The following is a 27,109-nucleotide window of genomic DNA, read 5'->3' as shown; positions in this document are numbered from 1 at the left end:
AAATACATGTCTGCATTGCTCGGTGTCTCCAGTGCACGATTGGAAGATGTAGGAACCCCCCCCCCCCCTAATTTCAAAAAGCAATTTGGCTATATGTCTTTAAATTTTACTGTTTGGCTGTTTTTCATACACTGAACTCTCAAGGAACTACAAGGCAGTTTCTCTCTGATCCACAGGAAGCATCCCTGCCCGGTGGGAGCCCACGTTAAGAAGCAACATGTGCAGGGAAAGTCCTACATGCTCACCAAGAACCAAGGAATGTTCCTCAACCACCACACACGACCTGACAGTACAGCCAGCTATCGGAGGGAAACACAACTCACGTGACCTATCACAGGTGAGCGATGTCAACAATGAAACACAAGGCACCCATTAGACTGTAAATGATTCATTCATCATACAGGCTTGCCAGTGTTTCTGAAAACACACAAAATATTACAAATACTACCTTCAGCAAAAACAAACACTTGATAACAATGCCTTTCCATGTTTTATTTTTTTATTGGCTACCATGAAAAGGATTACTTTATTGCGACCTGATACAGCGCTTAAAATGTTAGAAAAAGAAGCTTCCCAATTAGAGGCTGTTATTCAGATTTGTTTATGTATTTGTTTGTTACAATGGTGTTGCCATTGCTATGAACTGCTTCCTTTCCTGCGACTGCACTCAAAAATTGAATTTAAAAAATATATAAAATTACACTAAAGATAAAATTGTAAGCGACAGATAAATCTTGCAAACCCGTTGAAATGTTTTTTCCCCCTTCACAAATTAAACAATGTGACACCAAAGGTACCAAAGCAACACGTGCCACCTGAAGGTCACAGGAGATGCACCAGCACTTATTATCAACCCCGTCCCATACACAATGGAGACAAGCATAGTGTAACAAACAATGACTACCATTCTCCAACAACAAAACCAAGAATGGTATCCAAGTCAGTGTACAAAGGTAAGCATTGTTTTACAAACTGTGCAATGTGCACATCTTTTTCAAAAATAAAAAATGCAACTGACATTTAAAGCAGCCATAAGTTATTTTCTGGAACTGTACTTGCTGTGGCAGAGGTAATGCATTACACCCAAGAATCTAATATGCTTTTAATTCTTTTGAAGGGGATTTCCCAGCATGGATTGCAGACAAGAGGCAATTATGTAGGCCGCCTGACAAACTGAAGCTTGATAAGGGAGAATTTGCAGCAACTACTACCTATAAGGAGACCTACTATTGCAAGAATCCCATTAAGAGGCAATTATGTAGGCCGCCTGACAAACTGAAGCTTAATGAGGGAGCATTTGCAACGACTACTACCTATAAGGAGACCTACTATTGCAAGAATCCCATTAAGAGGCAATTATGTAGGCCGCCTGACAAACTGAAGTTTAATGAGGGAGAATGTGCAATGACTACTACCTATAAGGAGACCTACTATTGCAAGAATCCTATTAAGAGCCAATTATGTAGGCCACCTGACAAACTGAAGCTTAATGAGGGAGAATTTGCAATGACTACTACCTATAAGGAGACCTACTGTTGCAAGAATCCCATTGAAATGAGAAAACTTCAAACTGGTCCCACAGACACAGGAACACATTCCTTTTGATGGGACAACTACCTACAGGTTGCAATATATCCCGTATCCAGTGCAGCCCAGGAAACCAAGCCATCAGGACTATAAGGGTCTAAGAACCCTGCCTCAAAGTCTTGTCTGGGGAAAAACTCCAGCAGCCTTCGACGCAACCAGTGAGTCCCATGACAAATACAAAATCTGGCCCCTAGGACCAAAATACTGTCGCAAGGCTGAAGATTACATCCCACCAAAAGGACTATATGGAATTCCTCTGAGACGCATGCTGACTATGTGGCACATGATTACCAGTGCCCCAAGTTGGCCCGGCCACCTGTCCAAGCCTTGGTAAAAAGCAAGGAGCCCCTACAGGCGAGAGCCACTACAAAAGTGGACTACAAGGCTTGGGACACAGTGCGTTGCCCCCATTTGGTCCAAAAACAAATGCTTGAGAGACCCAAGGGGACTTTTGAGAAAACCACCACTTCAAGATTGGCATACATGTCCAAGACTGCCCAACGAGTAGTCAGCTGCAAACCTATGCACAAGCCTTTGAACCCCAGGTGTATGCTGGGTTGAGACCTCGGTCTATCGTTCCAGCTTCACAGCCATGGAGGTACCTCAATGTCCATCTCAGGAATGCACATGCTCTGAAATGTGACCACTCCACGGGAGCTAAAGGAAACAGTCTTTACCAGACCATCTCTGTAGATGCAAACGTGACTCAGCCAGGCTGTGGGACTAGTGAGGAGCCATCTGAATGCCACATGAAAAACAAGTGCAAGGTTTCCAGCAGAACCAAGAGAGTGCCATAAAGGCCAGATCACTGACAAATCACCTGTGAGGACGTTACACTGTCATCAAGCACAGTGTCTTGGTTCATTTTACAGAGGACAGATTGCCTTGGGGTGGCACGGTGGCCCAATGGTTAGTGCTGTCACCTCACAGCGAGAAGGTCCTGGGTTCGAACCCTGGGTTGTCCAATCTGGGGGTCATTCCAGGTCTTCCTCTGTGTGGAGTTCGCACGTTCTCCCCATGTCTGCGGTGGGGTTTCTCCGGGTGCTCCGGTTTCTCCCACCAGCAAAAGAAACATGCATGTTAGGCTTTATATTCCTGTCTGTGCCCAAGGCAATGGGAAAAGAACTGGACTGAATTTCCCCACGGGAATTAATAAAGGACATAGGGCTGAAAAGATTCAAATTTGCATAATTCATTGCACAAAGTGGATTTGCTGTATGACATCTTGACGCATGCTCAATAAGCCAGGTAAGAAAATCAAAGGTTGAATCAGTTCATCTGGATACAACGTTTATTGACAGATACATCTCATCACTCAGCTGAGTGACATCTTCAGTCTAAACTGATTGCAGGTATTCCCACCCTTATAAACAATATAGTACAATACAGTTGTATAACGACCGAAACCAATGATCAGTTTCATATGCAAATATTGGCGTGACCATTAACTACAGTTTCAATGGCCACGTGTACTATTCACAGAGGATTTGGAAATAGTTGCAATCACAGCATTGTAAAATGGTGACAGATGTACTCTTAGCCCCACCCCCCTCGGTTCAGGGATGGTCGTTCTCTCTTAACATAGATGGTCTCTTTGACTCCCCATTCAAACCAGCGTTCTTCCCTATCAAGGATGTGCACATCCTCATCCTTGAAAGAGTGGCCACTGGCCTGTAGATGGCTGTATTGTAACTGTATGCAACTGTATTGTTTATATGGATGGGGATACCAACAGTCAGTTTAGACTGAAGATGTCACTTAGTTGAGTGATGAAACATATCTGGCAATAAACGTTGTATGCAGATGAACTGATTCAACCTTCTTTGATTTGATGCATGACCTTCTAAAGTAAAAGAATCCAGCTTATGACTTTGACACTGGTGAGACTTCCCTTTAAACTTATTCAATGTTCATTGTAGATACTTAGAAATCAGATGAAAGTTGATTCACTCACAAAACACTTTGAAGGAAGGCCATTCCCCTTTTCATGGGAGAAACACACAGCACTCTCTTTACACTTCTACTACCTCCGTTTTCTTGATCTGAAATGCTAGACATGTGCCTATTCTACAAAATGTTTGGCATTTGTGAAAAATTACAGAGGAGGAACCAAGTATGTGCACATCCAGAAAACATTATTAAGGTGAAAAACAAAAATTGCAAAACTAGAACAAAAGGAGTAAGGTCTGCACACTAAAATGCTCCCAAAACTGATTTATTCGGCAGCAACATTTAGATCAATCGGATCTTCCACAGGCCTGAGAAATTTTGTGAAAAATTAGAAGTCACATACCGTTTACATTCGAGCACTATTTGTGTTGGTAATATAATACAGAGAACATGGGAACCGTCCAATATCACTTATTTCTTTAAAGAGAAAAACTGAAATATTCAAAAACGAATGCCACGACAAGCTGAAACTTAAAGAGAGCCTGGAAACTTTGAAACGATCGTATTTACAGCATATACAGGTTTTAAAAGGCTACCAGCTTCATACTGTTAAAATTATTGAATGCTTAACAGCATTTTTAATTGTCATTACAAGGAACATTCACTGTAAACCAAAGGGAGGGAATTCTGCTTCGTCATTTGGTCTCAACTCCTTTTTTTCCCCATCTTATTTATCCCTAAAGTTACACATGAAATGTCAACTGATAGCTTCTTTAGTCAGACTGCAACAAGTTTATGATGTATAGAGAAGCTCAACAGTTCTCAAAGAACAGGAAAGTTTTGACAGGAAAAGGTGGTTTTCAGTCCTCTTGAAAGTGGATGTGTTTATTAGCCTCCTTGGCCCGCGTAAGGATGATTTTTTCCGCTTTAGATATGAGCTAAAGTTCAGGAGAGAAGTTGAATTAGATGCAAGAGAAAACAAACAGATGGGTGACAGCAATCATATGTCAAGCATGCAGTTTTATGTGCACACTGTTCTGAAAAAGGTCTTGTTTCGAGAAAGATTGGGTCATAACCCAGAGCAGATATCACTGTTCACATGTATTTTTATACTGCACAGAAGTTGCAGTGTAAATATCATGAATATAATAATGAAAATGAAAAGTAATTTGGATTGGGTATAAGCTCTTACACTGGGTAAAACAAACAGATACTACATTCATCTTACACGAGTTTGAGAATAGCTCACATGGGTTGTAATCAGGATGTGGTTTGCACATAGACACAAAAATAAAAACCCTCAACATCCCACGTATTGGGAAGGGGAAGATATCGGTGAGCATGTAAATGCTCTCAGTCAATGTGAAAGTGGACATTTGAGAGGAAACCCCTACCTTCTCTGTGCCTCGTTTCTTCTCCCTTGGACGATTTAGCTTCACTTGGCGGTCTACCAATATCTTTTGCCAGTACCTTTGTTCATGGTCACCTGTAGGAGATTTTATTGAATGAAGTTATTCGTTTGCACAAAGCAAAATATGTTTAGTCTTTGAAAATATCAGGATAAATCACGAAAACATTAAAAAAAATCATAATTGATTGTGTCTCCAAACTCATTCATATCACAACTGTCCCTCACTCATACATACTCATATATATGTAGAGTTTTCAAAGACATCACTATATTGAAAGGAGGGATAAAAAAAATAAACAAAATTCATACCAGAGAGAATCTCAAGTTTCCAGCTATGTTGTTTCTGGATCTCTGCACTCTTATCAATAAGGGCTTTAGTGTCTTCTGGAGTCTTAAAGCGGATGTGACCTTCAGCATCCCCGTCCAAGATGTCAATGTACGCCACTTGGGATATTTTTTCCAAGGCATCCTGCTCAAATAAAAGCACAGACATTAAATATTTTTTCTACACAGACTTTAAACTAATCAGTATTGCACTGTTTTTTTTTTAAATTTATTTTGTTTTAAAAGAACTTAATGGCTCAGATATGAATGACTAAATTTGAGAGGAACAGACCCTGCAGAGCTACTGGCCTTAAGCTAAATCTGGAATCCATTCAAATGTTACAACAAACAAGTTATCAGTCCTGTGTAAAGACATGCAATCACACTTAATAACTTCATCCATTTGTGATCACTGGAACAATTTCAAATGCAAAAATGGAACAATTTCAAATGCAGAGGCAAGTATAAGCAATATGATTTTGCAGACACTCACATACGCATATATATATAGTATTATGAGATATTTCAGACCATTTCTGCAAAGGTATGGAAGGTGCTCTGGCACACTAGCTGTTTAGAGGGCACAAGCTACCAATATCATAGGAAACAATGTGAAGAAACTGACGATACAACTTCAAAGTTGGTATTGGTTTGTATCCAACAGACTGCAAAGTTATGACCTTCACAACAGTTTGTGCTTAGCAGTGGTTTATGCTGAAACTTCCATGTTGCAAACAACTACTCAACATTCATTGATATAGCGGAACATATGTGTGACGTTGGCTGATCATTTTCACATACCTATAACAAACTCTACTTGCATACATATTGGAAAAACGTGGTCAAATTTATCTTTACTCATTTACAAATCAGTGACATCTTACGACCAGACCCAGGTGAGAGAATGCTCTGAGTTATACTGTACTTTGATGAGCTTTCTTGATGGCAGTGGCTTGTTATCTGTAATCTTTATGATAACACCGCTTGTAAACTGAGGGCCCAGTTTGGTCTCTTTTTCACTTGTCGTCCCACTCTTCTCAGCTAGAGAGGAGGTAAAACGAACTTGCATGAAACAGAATCCTGAAGAAGCAATACATTATTTCTCATTAGTATCAACAGTCTGAAAAGAAATAATCGCTGGAACGTTTTAATTAGCCCTACAAAAATATTGGCTTGCTAGTTTTAAGTTTTTTTATAATCAGGTTTTATCATTTGCAGGGGGGAGGGAGGGCTTAAGGGTTATAGTCTCTAAAGCCATACATTTCCAAATGGCAAGTTGAGAAAATAGTATCTTTTCGAAATGTGACAAATCAACATATAAAAAAACCTGAATGCTTGTTTTTGTGTTTAGAATTGCTTAATTCAAATTTGACTGCATCCCTGTTTTTACCATTCAAACCAAATTGGGCATTTGATTTGGTTAAATACGTTTTAAATGAACAAACAAAAGTCAATTTTCGATATGTTAGTTATGTCTATGTTACTCGTGACTATGAACAAATAATGTCTTTGCCCCAGTTTAGTGGGTAGTACTACTGCACTGGAAGTTGTGAAAAAGAAACTCACAAATTTCCATTGGATGATTATCATCTGTCTCCTTTGGCCTCTTTACGGCTTTGCCTTCGATCTTAGCAATGGCCCTCTTCAGGGATGCCATGCTTTGCTTCTGCAAGGTCAAGTACTCCTTTTTCAGAAGAAGCCATTCCTTCCTTCATAGAAAAAAGGAGAGAGATTACTATTTAATTTGACTTCCTCAAGATTTCCATCAATTTACTACAGTATTTCCAAGACACTTTAGATGCTTTAGGCCACGTGCCCACTGGAGACCTGTAAAAAAAAAAGAGAAAAGAAAGCGCTACCTGTTTTTGTATTGTTACATTTACAGAAAGGTTGCGCTTTTGAGTGCTCTCAACCCAGTTCAAGGACCTGAGCTCTTTTCAGTAAATTTAACATTTACTGAAGCACAGAACCATCAATATCACTTCTACTTCAGGGAATCAATAATGATGAAGAAGAGGCAGCCTTAGAAAGGTATGAAAAGCTCGGCCTAATTTGTCAGAGCAGAGAGGAGAAATAAAACACAAATGAAAATCAATGGTGTTGATATCAAAGCATTACCATTTACTTGACACTACATCTGCAGAATATCATAATATAATACATAATAAATGATAACATAATGAATATATGATAAATAAAGAGAAAGTAATGTGGAATATTCATTTGGTCATAAGATATAATTTTGCTTAGCAACAGCAAATAATTGTCAACACTTATCCAAGCAAGCGCTGACAACCAGTGCTAATGCCACTCCCTTGAGGTAACCACCGGACACCCGGCCTTAGTTCATGCTTATTGTATTCACTTGTGTTGATGCAGTTTGTGTAAAAGGGGTGAAATGAAAGGGATTCAAAAAAGATTACTTGGAGATGACTCTGAGTGGGATGACCTCCTCTCCGATTTTCAGTTTCTCTTTGTGCTTCTTTTTTCTCTTCCGTTTTGCTTTCAGCAGTGAGTCGTCCCTCTTCTCCTCGTCCTCGTCCTCGTCCTCCATGCGTCTCTCCTTGTCACATTCAACAGGTGGCTCTAAATCGGATTTGAGATGACGTATGTAGAAGTGTGTTTAAGGTTTTAGCTCTAAAAGACCAAGGGCAGTTATTTCAAAACAAGAGCTCAAAATTATTGGCAATTCTCATGTTGCACAGGAGGAAAAAGCAGAGATAGAGGATGTGATCAGAGACAGTCGGATAATCAGAACAGCTATCACTATGACAGTGTATAGGGCATGAAGCAACCAAAATTTTCTGATAATACTGACATCCTATTTAGAGCCCTGCACATGCCAGAGTCCGGCCCTAGCCTGGCCCCAGCCTGACTGAGTCAGCAATTGTTCAGCCCCAACCCGACACCAATGTCACTTTTAAGTGCTTCCTGATGCCTGTTCTCTCTGATACATGCAAACAAACACACACACACACACACACACACACACACACACACACACACACACACACACACACACCACAGTCAACTGTCATATGTAATGCGCACATGTATAATACGCATATATTATACGGAGGAAGAAGTGATGGTGCAGTCCACAGGGCAAATGGATGGCACCACTTACGGTCAATGGGATACTGGTTCCATTTCAGCTTGACACAGGGGCAAAGGCCAATTTAATAAACATAAATTATTTCACAGCACTTAAAGAAAAACTTAAAATAATAAATTATATAATTTAATGATCCCCGTAAGGAAATTACACTCTGCATTTAACCCATCCTAGTTGTGTAGCTAGGAGCAGTAGGCTGCCACCGTGCAGCGCCCGGGGACCAACTCCAGTTCGTCTTGCCATGCCTCGGTCAAGGGCACAGACAGGAGTATTAACCCTAACATGCATGTCTAATTGATGGTGGGGGAAACCGGAACACCCGGAGAAAACCAACCGCAGACACGGGGAGAACATGCAAACTCCACACAGAGGTCGACCTGGGATCAACCCCCCCCCCCCCAGGTTGGACAACCCCCGGGTTCGAACCCAGAACCTTCTTGCTGTGATGTGACACCACTAACCACTGTGCCGCCCCGTGCTGCAGTTCCACATAGAGCATATATAATAAACTGCCCATAGAAACGGATTTTGCTTAACACGCCATTTCGGGTTGAGGGAATAGAAACATATATATTAACAATTCACAGAGTGGGCAAAGAAAGTGATAGTTGGGAGACAATCAACTGTACATCCACAGCTGTTTCACAATACTGGTTAATTCTAGCTATGACTTCACCTACCCTTCATTTGCTTTTCAGTTACATCCTTCTCCTCATCTTCACTTCCATGGGTTCTCCTAATTTTGGATGGAATTTCACCCTGAACTTCTCTTTCGCAGTCCTCTGCTGTCTGGGATCGGCGTCTCTTTTTGTCAGACTGTTTTGACAGTGTTTTCTGGGCACTGGCAATATCTTCCTCAAAGCTCTCTGCAACAGAGCTCTTCCTCTGATGTTCTGAGGGCTCAGCCTCCATTTCTTGCTCTTTGGCCTTGTCTGCAGGAGTCGAGGCACTCTCTCTTTTTTTCCTCTTCTTTCTCTTTTTCTTTTCTTCTTCCTCACCTACAAGAATGTTTGAAGAGATTATGCGGTTGCAATCACACAGAACAGCTTTATTAGTAGAAATAAGTGTAAATAAGGCTTACTTTGTAGAGCATCTTTTTGAACCAAGGCTCCAAAGTGTTTCACAAAGATACAAAAACAAAATACAGCCAACAGATAAAACAAAGTACATAAAACACATTAAGAAGCATAAAACACCTGAGTAAAATGGAAAAAAAACATGGGTCTTTTAGCCTCTTTCTATCTATAACACCATAACCAAATGTCTTTCAAGCCTGAGATTTTGAATAGTATGAATCCATTAATTCAGTCTATCTGTCTACTTAAAACAAGACCAGGTCAAAACCTAGTATATGGCTGGACCGTGTATGGTCAATGTTTAAAACTGTGGCCAATTTGTTACAGGGGTAGTCAGTGGTAGTGTCTATAATGTGAATTCCTGGATATTAAATTTTCCTCTGCAATTTTCTGTAGTGGTCCCAGCAATATTTGTTGTTAAAGTGAAGTAGCATATCACATGACATGGTTTAGCAAAAAAAAAAAATTGAAAGACAATTTAATCTAATTGTAATTATAACTATGCTAATTATCTGTTAAACCCCCCCCCCATCTGTTTCTATCTGCGGATGTCTCTCATTTTTTCGTTTTTCTAAGGCTCACTCTGTATTGAGTGTTTTGTCAGATTGATTGTTATTTGGGGTGCTTTAACTGTGCGCTCTCCCTAATGCCTCTGGGTGCACAGAGAGCTGTTTTCTCTCCTACTCTGCTCTATGCTGGACAGTTACAGAGCGTAACCAGATATGGAAAAATCAGCAAAATATTCCATTCTTAGCATTTCAGTAGTATCCACAAGCAGCAATCTATTCCGTTCGTTGGTTTGTGATAAATGTGTGGAATGAGCTGGTACCACTGTACAGATTTATTCTGAAAGCACAACGACCAATAGGGAAACTTTTCGTTCGTCACCTGATCCAGTGACCGAACCATTTAACTGGTTCACTCAGTCACCCTAAACATAATCACTCAGTCAATCTAAACATGGCTGCTCAGGGACATTTGCGTTTGCAGAGCTGGCCCGCAGGTCCGGTCCAGCCAAAAATGGTTGTGGGGCAGCATTGGGCAGAGAACGCCAGGGTAGATCAGGCCCACATCACTTATACTTGTCCAAATCACCTCCTATGGATGCCTTGAGACTACAGAGACCAGAGTACCCCAAGAGAAACCCATGCAGACACAGACAGAACACATTAAATCCATTCAGAAGGGCAGAGCTCAAACCAGGGCCCTCTTGCCTTGAGGTAATAGTGCCAACCACAAAGCCACCATGCTGCCCTAATAGCAGGAGTGTAATACATTACACCCCTTTTACCTAATCATACCTGAAGGGGGATTGTTGGCTGGTAAGACAAGCTTCCTATTTTTTGTCTTGGGGAAAATCCCTGGCTTCCTCGGAGCATCTTCTGGAGGGTTATTTAGCATCTGCAACAGTGAGATGAGTTATATCGAAAGCAAACTGTGGAATAATTTCTGTGAAGGAGTGGTGGACATCATTTGGCACATGAATATCAATTAAATAAGTATCTAAAGAAATGCGAAGTTGATAATTCTCACCTCTATGGCTTTCTGTGCTTGGTCCTTTGTCTCGAACTCGACAAAAGCAAAACCCTTGGAGTCGCCTGTGCTCTTGTATCTGGGGATACTAATGTAAACCACATTCCCACATTTTGCAAACACTTTCTCTATCCAGCCATGTGTCACGTCCTTGGGCAAAAGTTCCTGAAAAATAAATTGAATTTATTTTTGAGTTAAGTTCGTTTGGATGAATTTAACATGTACTATAAGAGTTTGGACAACAGAGTGGTGTGTTGTAGGCTACCACACAATAATCAAAATCTAACAATGCCAGCTTCATCATCTCATAATGACATCATGATGCTTTCCTTGCCAGGTATGCTTGATGTGTAGTTTTAAGACTGCTAGTGACTTTCTAGTAGCATGGTATGATTTCAGCAAAACCTTCTAGAATATTCCAACATGTTAAAGATTGTTTGCTATCATAAAGTTGTAGAGCTCAGACAATCACTCAAGATTACTTTAATATGTGTAGTGGTCTTTCTCTTTAGAAGATAAGTGGACAAGGAACAAAAAAAAAAGCACCTTAAATAGTGATCGGGTCACCAGATGGATGTATTGCCTAGAATTTGGCCATAACATTGAGTTTTTAACAATAAGTTGTTCAGTGCAGCTGTTTTATGCTATATGAAGCATCTAATTAATTTTCATTACCATAGATAATTATCAGGAAATAAGCCATGAGAGATTAAACAATTATGGCTGAACATGAAGGCACAAAAAGAAAAGTTTTTACCACATAGACGGTGCGGCCATCTTCACCTTTTGGTACCTCTCCAATAGGATGTTGACGTCTTATCTTAGTTCCCTCTAGATTAACCTGAAATACAAACAAAACATATAAGAAATCATTTACTATAAGATGTTTAGCCTTGTATAGTGCCAGTGTAACAATTAAACAAGACTAGGTCAAAACCTAGTGTATGGCTGGACCGTGTACGGTCAGTGTTCGAAATTGGGGCCAATTTGTTACAGGGGTAGTCAGTGGTAGTGTCTAGAATGTGAATTCCTGGATATTAAATGTTCATCTGCAATTTACTGTAGTGGTCCCAGTAATATTTGTTGTTAAATTGAAGCTGCATATCATATGGCATGGTTAAGCTACGTCTGAGTGAAAAAAACAAAAACAAAAAAAGTTATAAATGCAGTTGCAAGAACAATACTTTCCACTCATATCTTGGAATGTTTTATTTTAAAGACAACTTAATTTAATTGTAATTATAACTATTCTAATTATCTGTTAACTCCCCCTCCTTTTTTATCTGTTTCTATCTGTGGATTGTCCCTAGGTGTGTATGTGTCGGCCCTGTGATGGCCTGGCGGCCTGTCCAGGGTGTCTCCCCACCTGCCGCCCCAATGACTGCTAGGAGAGGCTCCAGCATCCCTTCGACCCCGATTGGGATAAGCGGCTGGGATAATGGATGGATAACTATTCTAATTATCTGTTAACTCCCCCTCCTCTTTTATCAGTTTCTATCTGCGGATGTCTCTCGTTTATCTAAGACTCTGTATTGACAGGCAAATTAATAAAGAATGAATTGCTGCTGCTGATAGCACCATAAATTGCACATCACTTGCAACCGCTATTTGCCCGTCTCAAGATCCGATTCCTGAAACATATTGTGCTAATGATATGACAATGTAAGCACGCCCATAAAATTTTGCAGCCGAGTGCAATTTGCGTCTGATTGCAATTATCCATGTGGCAAAGTATAAATGGTGGCTTTGTGCCAAGAGCACAGTAGGCAGGCTCAAAGTCATCCTTGATGTCATCAAATGCAGCAAGAATTGTTTGACCTGGTAACCTGTATCTTCGAATGATTTCGGTCTCAGTTAAATTAAAACGTGGTATTCTCCTTCCAAATATCCGCTCCCGAGCATGCCTGGCATGATGATGCCATGATCAGTGGAAAGTCTGGGCATCACTGACCATCAACTCTTTGAAGACGCAAATAATTTTCACTAACTGTGTGTGGCTATTAGTGCTGGTGTTTGTGAACTGGACTTTTTTGCAGTAAGGCTAATTTGTATAGAAAGGGGTCAATTTTGCACCAAATGTATGCATATTACCTAATTTAAATACATGCAAATAGCATCAGAGAACTGAGACGCTATTTGCTTGGCAGCGCAGTTAGGGGTGCATTTCACCCTTTGCGGGTGCTTTGAGAATTACACCTGTTTCTTTTTATCTTATTTGTGCAGGTTTAGTGGCTGCAAAAGCCGCCCCATTCCTTTTGTGAATTTGCCAGAGTGTTTTGTCAGAGTGATTATTTGGGGTGCTTTAACTGTGCGCTCTACAGTACCTCAACTAAGGATGAGTTCTTCAGTGCCCTGGCAATCAGTTTCACATCAGTAGTCAGGCTTTTCATTCTGTTGAAGTTGGTCAGCACGGATATATCAACATCTGAGGAACATAACACATTTAAACACATTTAAACCTATGACTGATGGAAGAGGAATAATGTGCATCACAAAAATTAGTTTTTGCCAAGGCAGGCCTTAGTCCTCTTGAAAATAAATCCAGAGTATTTATGAAAAAAGCAGCCAAAAAAAAAATCACTGACAGACTGCTGTCTTCATGCAATTTTTTTTTAAGCATACACAGTGAACAGTGCTCCGTCTGTGATTTTTTTCAGTGCATGATGCGCTGCCTTTTTCACAATTTCACTGAACACATTTCAGCCCATGTTAGAGGCAAAATCCTATAACCACAACTAGTTATCTTTTATTGAGAAGAATACTCTGAATCCATTTTCTATCCACAAAGTTGCAACAACTGGAAAAGTGCACATTTGCTCTGTCACAAGTTATGATATGTGCATTTAGGACAGTTTGCTACCTTTTATATTTTTGACACTATACATTCCTTTATATATTTTACCATTACCTAGTCTCTTTTTTTTTTACATTTTGATTGTTGAGAGCATCCACAATTTAGCTTCTCATTGAACAAGTTGCGCTGTGTATAATTTTTGCACATGACGAATTAACTTCAAACCTAAGATTATTAAAGCAGGCATCGAAGACAAGACATCGACAATGGCTTACATCCATCCTGTGCCTCATCGATGAGTTGTCTCAGGAATCGGTTCTTGTTAAGGTTGACATCACCAAACCAGAATTCCACCTGCTTTTTCACATCACTAAGCAACTGCTTGACCCGGGACCGCTTCTTCTTTTCATTCTCCTTGTTTTTTAATATGTGGTCTGCAGTTCCAGCATCCTTGGCACCAGGTCTCCTTTCTGTGTCAATCATCTTGTGGGTAGCAGCAGAGCTGCTAAAAATAATTACACAGACCCAAAAAGGAAAGATGTAATCTCACATATTCATCTTGGACAATCTGTAAACAAATTTTGACAAGCTGAAAATGTCCATTTATTGTGTTGTTTTGTTTGTAAAGCAACAAGAGGGTGGTAGTGAAAAGAGATAAAATGAAGATGAAGATACTTCTGTGAAGATAGTAATGTTAATCAGGATCAGAATCAACTCTATTGGCCAAGTGTGCCTGCCTATGCACACAAGGAATTTGACTTCGGTTCACAGCAGTTTCTAGCACCTATAGACATCACTCACAAAAAAAAAAAAAAAAAAGAAACAAAAGGAAAAAAAAGGTCTGGCCCCTAGACGTGCGGTACACAAGCCCACCGGTGTATGGATATTCCCTGATGCCCACGAACCAGTCCCCAGCTATGGGTTATAGAGTGCCACTGCCTAGTGGATACCCCAGGGGAGGAACAGGCTACAGGAGTAAACCCCTACAGAAAATCAACATCTACAGTGCTGTTGTTTTTTGTTTTTCTTGCCCTTTTGTATGTGTTTAAGTCGGAGAGTACTGCTGGCGTCGTGTGCCCCCCCCTTCCCATCCACCTGTGTATGTTTGTGCTATGTTTATCTCTTGTCTTGTTTCCCCCCATTTATTGTAAAGCGAATTGAGCATTAGAAAAGCGCTATATATGATTGATTTATTATTATTATCTACAGTATTGCCCATACACTATAGCATATCGCAACACCAAACTCAACATCCTATCATGCCCATATACAATGCTATATACTCCCACTATATTATCTTGTGTACCAAAAGTATACACTATATATTCATCTACCATCCACCTCGCAACTACATACTATATTATATATGACCAATGTTACAAACACAATATTTGCAATAATTTGTAACAGTATACAGCGGTTGTATGTGTATTTAAATATATGTTCACAGGAAAAATTGTGTTTAAAGGTTAAAGGTATAAATAAGTAAATATAAAAACACGGAAAGGTAGTTTTGCCTTAAACATGCCTTGGGGTATGCACAGAATATCAATCTCTGTGCTGTATGTGTATTGCATATGTGGAGTACATGCGTTTTGCCTTAGTTTGATAGAATTAAAGATATAAAGAAGTCAATATAAAAACACTGATAGGTACTTTTCCTAAAACATGCCTTGTGATATATGCAGAATATTCATCTCTGTGCAGTATGTTTTAAAAAACCCGTCAAATCACAACATACCAACTAAAGTTCCCCTTCGCTCTTCGTAGGAAGGAACACGTTCCTTAACCTAAAATATAGCGAATACACACAAAAAAAACCCTGCTGGTTGTAGAGAATAAACAGAAGCGCCGCTTCCTCCAAATGCTGAGGATTCAATTTCGTGCCGTTGTGTCGCACAGGAAGTACGTCAAATATCTCTCGCGAGGCTATGTTTGCACATGCGCGTCGGCGGAGGGGCGCGCACCATATGAGAGTATTACGCTAAGTTTTGTTCGTCAACGAAATTGCGACATGAACCAAATTCCAAAATTGTAACCCATCACACATATGTATTAAAAGTTTAACACATTTGCATAATTCTGATTTCACATTAAAATTAAAACTGTGCCATTGACGACGTAGCAGACAAAACGGTAGCTGGGCCAGAGGCAGGCGAAAGAAATAACGGCAACTTATTTCATTCGGATAATGGTCGCTCACCATGAGAGGAGGCGCTCTTAACATGTTAGAGTCAAACGTGATACAAAGCCTAGCTATTTGCAGACGGCTTAATTTTAAGTCCAAAAATATAGGTGTTTTAGGTATAAAGCCAGTCTGTGATGGAGTCATTATAGGTACTTTCACGCGGTATGGCTGTACATTAGCATTTCATGATAAATACATGGCATTTGCATTATATCGGTCACATTTTACATGGCCAGTTCATAGGACATAGAATCAATGTATGGATGACTGTAGGGTGAGGTAACGTTTGAAAAAGGACTGTTCCGGCGTCACACACACGGCCGGTTAGCTCAGTTGGTTAGAGCGTGGTGCTAATAACGCCAAGGTCGCGGGTTCGATCCCCGTACTGGCCACATGTTTTGTGTTTTCTTTGCACGTTGGTGATTGTGGGCTAAGGCACACAACTGACAAAGATGTGGTTTGATCATTTTAATTTGATAATGCATCTTTGTCCTAACACATTGCCAGTTAACGTAGAAGTTATTGCACTCCATATATGAATTCCAGCTCAAGGAGACCTGCAGGAAACACAAGTCGGTGCAAGACCAGATACTTATCGGAGTATACCTTCTGTATATTCTCCGGATTTTTTACTTCTTTAAATTTTATTTTGTTCCTTTTTACTTGTTGTTCTATCAGACTCAGGGAGACTTATTGTCATGTGCATGATGTACATGCACAAGGAATTTTAATTGGCGTCGTTGGTGTGATTAAGAATACAAGAAAAGTACAGTCTTAAATAAAATAAAGTTTACAAGTATTATAAGTACATCACACTTTATCAGATCTACCTCCTTTTTGAACCGTTTTGGAGTTTGCCAAGAAAGCATTCACTGTTCATTGTACTTGTACATGAAGTAGGTAACGAATAAAACCTTGAACCTTGGAGTGGTGAATGAAACTGTTATGTCACTAAAAAGTCAAAGATCAGGTTCCCTAACAGCCAATTATCCTTGAGCAAGGTATTAAACATCCACCTTGGTCACTACAGGCAACGTTTGTGCTGCACTTTCTCTTGCTTCAAGTTTCAGAGATGTGATTCTGTTGTAGTCATTAGCAATATTAACATCAGCAGTAGTAGAGAGGCTGAGCCACTCTATATCAAGAGCTCAAAACATTCTCAAACTTTTCCAGCTTCCTGCGCATGTCATCCTCGGTGCATTGAGCAATTCTGTTCTTGATGAGCTGTCTAAGTCTCTTGTAGAAACCCTTTGCCCAAAGGATTTCCAAACAGTGGATCGATATGTTGCACACTTTGCAGAGCACTGTGACCAGCTTCTCGTTGCTGCTGACCTCACATCTGGCCAGGACCCATCTCCCCCACTCCTCCCATACTACGTCATCAGTGAACCTCAGCACAAAGCTTCCTCCTTCACTAACTGTAAGAGCCTCCACGTCTTCATCATTCAAGTCATTCCAGATGGCACTGTAGGAACAAGAAATCAATGTCAGTTTAACACAAAAACTTTAAGGGCGCTGTAATTCTACCTGAATCCTGACCTCGAATTATTCAGTGATGCAAATAACAACTCAAAACTACAAATCAAAGCAAGCAGGACAAACAAATTCCAATAGAAGGGTAATGGATAAACGACAGATTTTCCAACATTTTCCGTGTTCTAACACCATCAGCAGATATCAGATGTTGCATTCACTGTGTAGTTTGCTGAAAACAGTGGGTATGATCCAAATCTTACAGTGGGCAATACCAAAAAACAACAACTCAACCGGCCTGGCTCCGGTGCATTTGAATGAAGAAATCTGGAGATTGGGTTGGCCATGAGCGGTTTAGTTTGTGTCAATCAGTATCACCCAGCAACGCCTGCTGATATTTACCATTCAAACTGTGTTTCAAGAGAGACAAAATATTGCTCATAGCACCTCTGAATTCTTGATGTATGGATTGGGAATTACCAGCTTTGGTTTTTACAGCAACACAAGACTTTCACTTACACAACTTTGCTCAGAGGACTTGGAATCAAGTCCTTCAATGAGAACAGGCCTCGGTAGCTTACTCTATTGCCCTCCATCCTGTGAGACAGCACACATAGAAACACTGTTGGGAGTTTTCATGGGACGGAATAATTTGTAAAGATAGAATAATTCTGATCATTTGGAATTGCAATCTTCCAACTGGATACTTTGCAAATGTGAACTCTTGTTAAAAAAACAAAAACAAACACACACACATATATATATATATATATAGCATTTTTCCCCCCAGAAACCATCAATGGTGTTGATAAAAGTGCTCAACAAATGAAGAGCGGAATATCAAGATAGATGTAGGGGGAAAAAACAACTTTTATTAAATAGCACATCCTCTCTGACTTCTGCTGCTTGGCTTCTGACCGAAACACCTCTGAAGGCCGACGGCTGTCAGATTTAGGCTCATCGGCGCCATGATATACTGCGCAGACTGGTTGCAAGGCCTGGGTGCGGGAACTTGCCTATCTCTCTTGGGGGCCTGTGGCCTTTCAATCCGATGGCACTGTGCCATTCTTGCAGACAGTCTTTGAGCTTCAGCCTTTACCCAGAGCCAGTTGGAGAGGTCTCGAAGGCTGTACGGGTTTAGGCTGTTTGCACTGAGGTGACCTTGAGGCTGTAGATGCTCCACGAAGCCATCCCTCGATTGCTTAGGGAGCACACTCAGGAGCCAATCGACGTGGCCGGTTGACATCAATTCCATCCCGTTAAAAGTTTTTTTTCCTACATCTATCTTGAGATTATATATATATATATATAGTGTTTTTTTCCGAAACCGGCAATGGTGTTGTTATAACTGCTCAACTAATGAGGAGCGGAATATCAACACAGATACAGAAAATAAAGTTTTAATACCTTGCAGTACTTTTTTAAGCTTTTTTCCTGTATCAGCATATATATATATATATAAAAAGTCAGGTCAACCTTTGCTGCTACCATTATGACAGTAGATGGTACTATCTGCATCTGTTTCTACTGCCTTGTAGATTTGCCTCTTTAGGCAAAGGCTAGGTAAAGGTAACTCCAAATTCAAATCCAAGAAGGCGCTGGCAGCAGGGCGCTCCATGTTGTTTGCAGCAGAAGAGCCCAATAGGATCATGAGCCCTATTGGACCAGTGGCACGAACATCAGATGGTAAGCAGAGGAACCACTCTGTTGGTCAATAGATGGCATCACTTGACAAGTAAGCTGTCACTGCGGGGCAACCTGTTTATCTACTGAGCCCGTTGCACTATACTGTACCACTTAGGAATGGGTTATGAGGTCCAGAGAGACTGTTTGGCGGGGGCATGACAACGACTGTCTTAACTACTGAGAAAGACATGATGTGAGGAGAGCTCGATCAACATTGGTCTGTGACAAATGTGGATGATATTGTCGCTCTAATGCGGGCCTGATGGCCCACAGGCGTGCTTGCCGAGCTTAAACTGCATCACAGTTATCATCGTTTTCGATGGACTACTGAAGATATAAACAAATGCTTCCTGTCCTCATTTTAGACACTAGTTTTCTTACACTGAGATAAATCTTTGACCAAACAGCAATCTACCAACCTGGAGTAAAATACAACATACATAAGTCCTTGGACAACCATTCACTTTCAATATGCTACAGAATAGGCTCTTTTTCACATTCCCTTAGCCCCTCTAAGGGAATGTGAAAAAAAATTCATGCATAAGCTATTTAATATTTTAAGCAGTTTAACTAAATCAAAGGGCAATTTACCAACCAAGGAGATGACCTTTGCTGGGGTCGTAACACAGTTTGATATGACTCTCTGTGTGTGTGTGTGTGTGTGTGTGTGTGTGTGTGTGTGTGTGTGTGTGTGTGTGTGTGTGTGTGTGTGTGTGTGTGTGTGTGTGTCGGCCCTGTGATGTCTGGCGCCCTGTCCAGGGTGTCTCCCCACCTGCCGCCCAATGACTGCTGGGATAGGCTCCAGCATCCTGAGAGCAGGATAAGCAGTTTGGATAATGGATGGGTGAATGGATGGATAAATGGGTTTGATAAAGGTTATCTTGAATTAAAAAGGAATATAATACCACATAAACCAGTCACCTAGTATCTTTTAGAAAAAAAAACAAAACTTTTTGACTCTTTAACCTGGGCGCCTGTTATTGTGAGGAGGACCGATGACCATCATCATCCCTTGCCATCACAAACACACAAGGAGGACACATTATGTTTCATGACGGGGGAAATGGGGGAAATTCACCACATGACGGGGGAAATTCGCCACATTATTTAACTCACCACAATTCTTGAAGCATGTGACTCATTCTCATGGCAGATGAGAGAACAAGCATTTCCTCATCACTGACATCTGTCCAGCCGATTCTAATAGAAATGAGGAAGAGAAAGTGTGATGCATGATTTCATACACTACCGTTCAAAAGTTTGGGATCACCCAAACAATTTCGTGTTTTCCATGAAAAGTCACACTTATTCACCACCATATGTTGTGAAATGAATAGAAAATAGAGTCAAGACATTGACAAAGTTAGAAATAATGATTTGTATTTGAAATAAGATTTTTTTTACATCAAACTTTGCTTTCGTCAAAGAATCCTCCATTTGCAGCAATTACAGCATTGCAGACCTTTGGCATTCTAGCTGTTAATTTGTTGAGGTAATCTGGAGAAATTGCACCCCACGCTTCCAGAAGCAGCTCCCACAAGTTGGATTGGTTGGATGGGCACTTCTTTGAGCAGATTGAGTTTCTGGAGCATCACATTTGTGGGGTCAATTAAACGCTCAAAATGGCCAGAAAAAGAGAACTTTCATCTGAAACTCGACAGTCTATTCTTGTTCTTAGAAATGAAGGCTATTCCATGCGAGAAATTGCTAAGAAATTGAAGATTTCCTACACCGGTGTGTACTACTCCCTTCAGAGGACAGCACAAACAGGCTCTAACAGGTACTATTTAATGAAGATGCCAGTTGGGGACCTGTGAGGCGTCTGTTTCTCAAACTAGAGACTCTAATGTACTTATCTTCTTGCTCAGTTGTGCAACGCGGCCTCCCACTTCTTTTTCTACTCTGGTTAGAGCCTGTTTGTGCTGTCCTCTGAAGGGAGTAGTACACACCGGTGTAGGAAATCTTCAATTTCTTAGCAATTTCTCGCATGGAATAGCCTTCATTTCTAAGAACAAGAATAGACTGTCGAGTTTCAGATGAAAGTTCTCTTTTTCTGGCCATTTTGAGCGTTTAATTGACCCCACAAATGTGATGCTCCAGAAACTCAATCTGCTCAAAGAAGTGCCCATCCAACCAATCCAACTTGTGGGAGCTGCTTCTGGAAGCGTGGGGTGCAATTTCTCCAGATTACCTCAACAAATTAACAGCTAGAATGCCAAAGGTCTGCAATGCTGTAATTGCTGCAAATGGAGGATTCTTTGACGAAAGCAAAGTTTGATGTAAAAAAAATCTTATTTCAAATACAAATCATTATTTCTAACCTTGTCAATGTCTTGACTCTATTTTCTATTCATTTCACAACATATGGTGGTGAATAAGTGTGACTTTTCATGGAAAACACAAAATTGTTTGGGTGATCCCAAACTTTTGAACGGTAGTGTAAATAAAAGCTCTACTTGTGGTCCATAATAAGAATGTAACCACAATAAAAAAAACATCCTCAAACCATATAAAAAAATGTTCCCATCCTCTTACCCTAGGTGTGTCATACACTCCGACAGCTGCAACACATCAGCAAGGACATGAACTGTGTTCATATCGAGATTATTTTCCCCAAGCCTGAAACGTGAAATATCTGCATCACTATTTCCTTTTTATGTTAAAAAAAAGAAAAAAAAAGAAAGTGTTTCCTCTACCATTTCTTCAGAAACATGTTTTTTTTTTTGGGAAAAATTGGGCAGTGGAATAAAATATCATGGAACATCATAGGGGCCCTGCATCAGGGCTAGTAAAATATGAATTAGCTAGTCAAAATACGCCAGAATGGAATAAAAAATAATCCTGGATGACTACTAACTGAGTTACTATGTCATGTATGATACTATCCACCTCACCGTTTACCTGAGAACTCACCAAAGCCTCTCACATCTGAGTAGGTGGGGCTGAAGGTCTTTCAGCGCTTCACAGTTAATGTTGGTCCCAGTTAGATCCAACTCTGATATATTTCCTTCAGTGAGATTTAGGAAATACTTGATGGCATTGTAATCCATGGAGGAGAGTGCCTCATCGCTAACATTCACTCGAAGTCCCTCTAGTTCAAAAGCCTGTGCCAATGAGGGGTCCTGTTGCTCAAACAAGCAATGTAAATTATTCAGTATTTGGGCCCCACTCCCACATTGGTCCCTAAGCTCGCCGATGATCCTTTTTTGGTAAGTCTCCACTTTTTCACGGCTGCAGCGCAACCCGATGTGCCTTGACAAAAGGTTAGCATTGCGTTCGGAGAGGACCCCACTGAGGAACCGGTAGAAGAGGTCCAAGTGCCCTTTGCATGTCTCCTCTCCTGGGCTGGTTTTGTGCTGAAGTGCATCAGGTAAAGGGTGGTCAGTCATTGCACAATAAACTGCAGCAAAGAACTCCTGAACAGTTAGGTGAGTAAAGGAGTATATGTCTTCGGTGCAGCCGGGCTCTTGTGCCACTGTCTTATCTAAAAAGGTGCTGACCAGACCGTATCCCACCAAACAGGCAACATCTTGGTCACTGCCATAGAACAATGTTTGATGGTCCATTAGCTTGAGGAATGCGAGCTGTCCCAACTTCAGCACTACGTCAGACATCTGTGGGGAGGCCCCCTCTTTTTGGTCATTCAGAGAGGACTTGGCTCTGTCTTGGGTGTGAGACCGAAGCAAGGCCACTAAATACTGTACATATATATCAGTCATAGTCTTAGGACTTTCTCCAGCGAGATCTTGGCTTTCTTTCAGGATGCAACACATAATGTAGCAAAATGCAGGTATGTAGCACAGTGTGAGCATTAGCTCATTTGCTGCAACTACTTCAAACATGTTTTTTGCAAAGGCATGGTCCTGGAAATAGCGCTGAAAGAAGTCTTGGACTTCTTTCATAGAAAATCCAGCAATGAGCACAAAGCGGTCAATGCAATCTACAGGTATGTAGCCAATAGCTGCAGGCCTGCTTGTGAGCAAGACTGAAGCATTGGGTAAGAGTTCACCCAGCATCAGGCTTGCAACAACCTCCGCCACCTCACCGTCTTCATCTGGCTCGGTCACAAACGCATCTATGTCACAGCTCCTGTAATGTCTGAACTCATCAAAGCCATCCAAGATGATCAGTAGTTTGTTGTCATTGGCCAAAATTTGGTCAAGCTCCTTAGCAAGGTGTCTGTTTTTACGCAAGACCAATTCCTTGAGGTTTATTGGTTTGGTGATCAGATTCAGGTCTCTAAAGGTCAGGTGGATGATAAAGTCAAAGGCAAGATGATCCTTGTTATTCCCAAAATCAAGCAGCATCTTCTGCACCAGCATTGTTTTTCCAATGCCGGCCACCCCTGTGACCAGAACTTTTTTGACAGGACGGCTTCCTGCTACACTTGAGAAGAGTTTGGCTGGTGTTATCTGCCCATGCTTTGTTGACTCCTGCTGCATAGACAGTCGCTTTAGTCCAAAAGTGAGCACCTCATGTCTTTTCCGCTCCAAGCCCTGGTGTCCACTGACTAACAGCAGATTGACATAGTGTTCAGAGAAGGGGATTTTCTCTCCATGCCGAGTGTTGTAGTATAGCATGCTCTCGCTCCTGCGACTGAGGACCTCTTTGTGTTTTTGCATTATTTTGCTGCATACTAAAAAGGAAAATGATATCACGTCATAAGCTGTTACTAAGGTTAAACAACTCAGTACCTTATAGGTTAGTCTGTGCTAATGGCATGGGACTTTGAGTTTAAGATTAGCATTTGAAAGTAGGCTACATTATTGTTTTTAAATGGCGATAAATAATGTGACTCCTAAATTAACAGAATGATGGGTTCAAAGGATGGAACCTTCTATATTTTAGCAGACCCCGCCCCCCCCAACAAAGTAAATTGGGGAAATTTTGGAAAGGAAAAATAAAGTTGATTGTTCAACGATCAACATTCAAAGTTCGTTGATTTTTTTTTTTGAAGTTTTATTTTTGTTAGGAGAGGGAAAGAATTCATATCCAATGGCCAACCCCAAGCCCTGCCCACCATGAGACACAAACATGTAAGAGTTTCGTTAAGGTTATGTGTGCACACGTGGTTTCATCTGTCTATCTATCGATCTATCGATCTATATATATATATATATATATATATATATATTTCTTTTTTATATAAAGAAACACCGTTGAGTGTTTCTTTATATAAAAGAAACACTAAACAGTAGGGAAAGTGCTACTAAGGAGCAAAATAATCCAGTGAGTCAAATAAATTCTTTATGAGACAGTACAAGCCTGTTTCATGCCATAAGCAATCATCAGCTGTCACATGCTCAATGCACTCATCAGCTGATGAATGCATTGAGCACGAAACAAGCTTGTTCTGCCATTTAACAACTGTGAGCTATTTTATATATATAGATTGTCTCAACTCACATCTGAGTGGCATTGATAGTGAGAATTCAAGCCATTTTACGCTGAGGTGAAAATGCTACCACTAGAGGGCGACTCTATCGCTGTCGCTCCTTTATTGCATTACATCATTACGTTTTAATGATATTTCTATGACAAGGACTGTAGCTCACGGATTTATTTTCAAGATCTTACAATTAACTAGGAAGAAAAAAAAGGTTGAGTCGAATTATACGATACCTTTGGACTGTGGTTGGTCTGCGCTGTCCTCTGTGGGTATGAGGTTGTGAGTTTTTTGCTGCTGCTGATTGATAATCGAGATAAATGTCCGAGCAGCTTCTTCGCCTTTGCACTCCACGATGTCCAGCAGCTTCCTCACTTTGGCCCGCGGCCCCGGCAGGCCCAGCACCACCTCCCGATCATCCCGGTTCAACACCTCCCTGGATGAGAGGAGTTCCAGGAGAAAGTCAATCCCATTTTCCAGCTGGTCCACCAGGGAAACTCTCAGCATCCTTATCGCCTGGCTGTATGATTTATAATCCTCCATTTTCCGCTATTGGTACTCGGTCTGTTTAACGACCAGCTTGTTATATTTCGTTGACATCCATCCTCAGTCGTGGCGACACTTCCAACCCTACGTCGCTGGGAATGATGAATCGATACAAATCAATGCAACTTTTTATACGTGCACTTGAAAAAAAAAGGTTTTTTTGTTGCTAACGTTTAGTGTTTCCATGTTCTGAGGAAAGGCCTGGGTAGATGTGTGATCGAAACGCCACGAGGAAGTGCGTGGCTGTCCAAGTCCCGACACGCGCTGGTGTGACACGGTGCAGTGAAATTGGTGCGTCTTGTTATTCCAGGTTACGACACGGGACAGTTTCAGTTTCATAACCCGGAATAATATTACAGCCAGTCCCCGGGTTATGAACGAGTCCCGTTTTTGAGTCTGTTCTTATGTCGAATTTGTATACAAGTCGGAAGTTACGTACAGTTCACATCTTGCGTCAATTAGTCGAATGTTTGTCTTAGTCTGCAGAGTATGTTAGTATCCATCCATCCATCCATCCATTATCCAAACCGCTTATCCTGCTCGACCTTAGTATATTCTACCTAAAACATCATAGATATAAAAACGCAGTAATATTAAATCTAACTACAGTGCAGTATTTATAATTGAGGGAATGTTTAGTTATAAAAAACATCAGCCAAATGTGTGTCTTGGTATATTTAATAGCGTTCGCCGCTATTAAAAGAAAAACACTTCAAAACGTTGCTTTATTCACGGCTGTTGTTGGCCACAGCCACGCCGCACAGGCCGCCATTAAACTCAACTCACAGGTCGTCTCTCTCTAAAGACCCAACCCACTAACCCTTGACCCGGCAACAGGGTACAGGGTACCCCCCCCAGAACAGCAAAACATCTCCTCCCACTATGTGCACTTATACCCCCCCCAACCTGCACACACTACAATATTTTACCTAAAACATCATAAACATAATAATGCAGTAATGAGTGTAACTACAGTACTGTGGAGGATGAAAGAAAGGAGACGAGACCACTTCTCTTTTTGACCACACAGCCGTGGGGTCGTTTATTTCCTCCGTCAAGCTCTAAGTCAGCAGTTCATTCTGCTAAAAAACCTCAGCCTCGCGTCTACCCACAATATCCCTTGCTAACCCCTGCCCACTGTCTTAAAGGGACCGTCTCTGGCCCGCATGGTGAATATCTAACCTGCAAGTAGGACACTACACATGCCCCCCCCCCACAGAATTCACCATGACAAAAAAAAAAAATCAACGTGGCGGGGGACGAATAATGCAGCCAAAACGGCTCCTTTTGACAGGTGTAGAGGCAGGGGGGCGTCCACGCCGAGGGGGCTGGGCCAGTTGAGCCGGCTTAAGGCGGTCCACCGAAACCCACTCCTGCTTACCATCGACATCCACAACAAAGTTCTTAGCCACCGCCGCCAGGACATGGAAAGGGTCATCGTAGGGGGGCCGCAGGGGGGTACGGTGGGCGTCATGCTGGATGAAGACGTACCCGGCCGACTGCAGGTCCTTGGGGATGTAAGACTGAGGGAGGCTGTGCCGCGAAGTTGGAACTGGAGTGAAAACGCCGGCAGTGTCCTGGAACACAGCCCATTGGCGGGCAGCAGACCAGGGTGCCGCGCCATCTGGCCGTAAACAAGCTAGGCCGACGAGGACTGGAGGTCTTCCTAAGGGGCAGTCCGTAGGTCAAGCATGACCCATGGGAGCCGGTTAACCAAGCTACTGTCTGTGAGGCTGGCCCGAAGAGCGGCCTTCATAGAACGATGAAACTGCTCACATTAACCGTTGCCCTGTGGGTTGTATGCCGTGGTGCGGTGCAGCTTCACCCCTAGGCTTTCAGCGACTGCAGTCCAGAGCTCGGATGTGAACTGCGGGGCCCGGTCAGAAGTGAGGTCAGTTGGCGTGCCAAACCGGGCTACCCAGGACCCGATAAATGCCCGGGCCACCTCAGCAGACATGATGGTTGACAACGGAATAGCCTCTGGCCACCTAGTGGTCCTGTCCCCCATGGTAAGTAGATGAGTGAAACCACTGGAGGAGGGGATGGGTCCTACTAGGTCCACACTGACATGGTTGAAACGCCTCCCAGGCACTGGGAACA

General features: G+C 41.5%; 3 protein-coding genes and 1 non-coding gene across 5 annotated transcripts; 2 read left to right on the top strand and 2 right to left on the bottom strand.

Annotated features, from left to right (window-relative positions):
• Positions 1 to 353: 353 nt before the first annotated feature.
• LOC130130473 (uncharacterized) lies at positions 354 to 2,148 on the top strand. The gene is made up of 5 exons (XM_056300183.1): positions 354 to 365; positions 728 to 1,009; positions 1,118 to 1,148; positions 1,560 to 1,708; positions 1,882 to 2,148. The coding sequence occupies exons 1-5, from the start codon at positions 354 to 356 to the stop codon at positions 2,146 to 2,148; spliced, it is 741 nt and encodes a 246-aa protein (XP_056156158.1).
• A 1,616-nt stretch (positions 2,149 to 3,764) lies between these two features.
• On the bottom strand, positions 3,765 to 15,589 carry larp7 (La ribonucleoprotein 7, transcriptional regulator). Its single transcript, XM_056300501.1, has 13 exons — positions 15,472 to 15,589; positions 14,006 to 14,235; positions 13,261 to 13,361; positions 11,694 to 11,777; positions 10,937 to 11,101; positions 10,705 to 10,804; positions 9,008 to 9,325; positions 7,636 to 7,798; positions 6,779 to 6,921; positions 6,138 to 6,253; positions 5,198 to 5,357; positions 4,872 to 4,963; positions 3,765 to 4,415 (listed from the first exon to the last, which is right to left on the bottom strand). Exons 2-13 carry the CDS (start codon positions 14,211 to 14,213, stop codon positions 4,338 to 4,340), a joined length of 1,728 nt encoding a protein of 575 aa, XP_056156476.1. The 5' UTR covers positions 14,214 to 14,235; positions 15,472 to 15,589; the 3' UTR covers positions 3,765 to 4,337.
• A 647-nt stretch (positions 15,590 to 16,236) lies between these two features.
• On the top strand, positions 16,237 to 16,310 carry trnai-aau (transfer RNA isoleucine (anticodon AAU)). Its single transcript has one exon. It is a non-coding gene; the product is annotated as a tRNA-Ile (tRNA).
• A 70-nt stretch (positions 16,311 to 16,380) lies between these two features.
• On the bottom strand, positions 16,381 to 25,371 carry LOC130130708 (NLR family CARD domain-containing protein 3-like). Of its 2 annotated transcripts, XM_056300492.1 has the most exons (6): positions 24,700 to 25,371; positions 21,991 to 23,713; positions 21,613 to 21,696; positions 20,194 to 20,277; positions 17,911 to 17,988; positions 16,381 to 17,383 (listed from the first exon to the last, which is right to left on the bottom strand). In XM_056300492.1, exons 1-6 carry the CDS (start codon positions 25,004 to 25,006, stop codon positions 17,059 to 17,061), a joined length of 2,601 nt encoding a protein of 866 aa, XP_056156467.1. In that variant the 5' UTR covers positions 25,007 to 25,371; the 3' UTR covers positions 16,381 to 17,058. The 2 variants fall into 2 exon arrangements, with proteins under 2 accessions (XP_056156467.1, XP_056156468.1); XM_056300493.1 differs by lacking the exon at positions 17,911 to 17,988.
• Positions 25,372 to 27,109: the final 1,738 nt, after the last annotated feature.

This window comes from Lampris incognitus, chromosome 20, assembly GCF_029633865.1.
Source record: "Lampris incognitus isolate fLamInc1 chromosome 20, fLamInc1.hap2, whole genome shotgun sequence".
Classification (NCBI taxonomy): Eukaryota; Metazoa; Chordata; class Actinopteri; order Lampriformes; family Lampridae; genus Lampris; species Lampris incognitus.
Note: the sequence above shows the minus strand (reverse complement) of the source record. Positions and strands in the feature narration are given on the sequence as shown.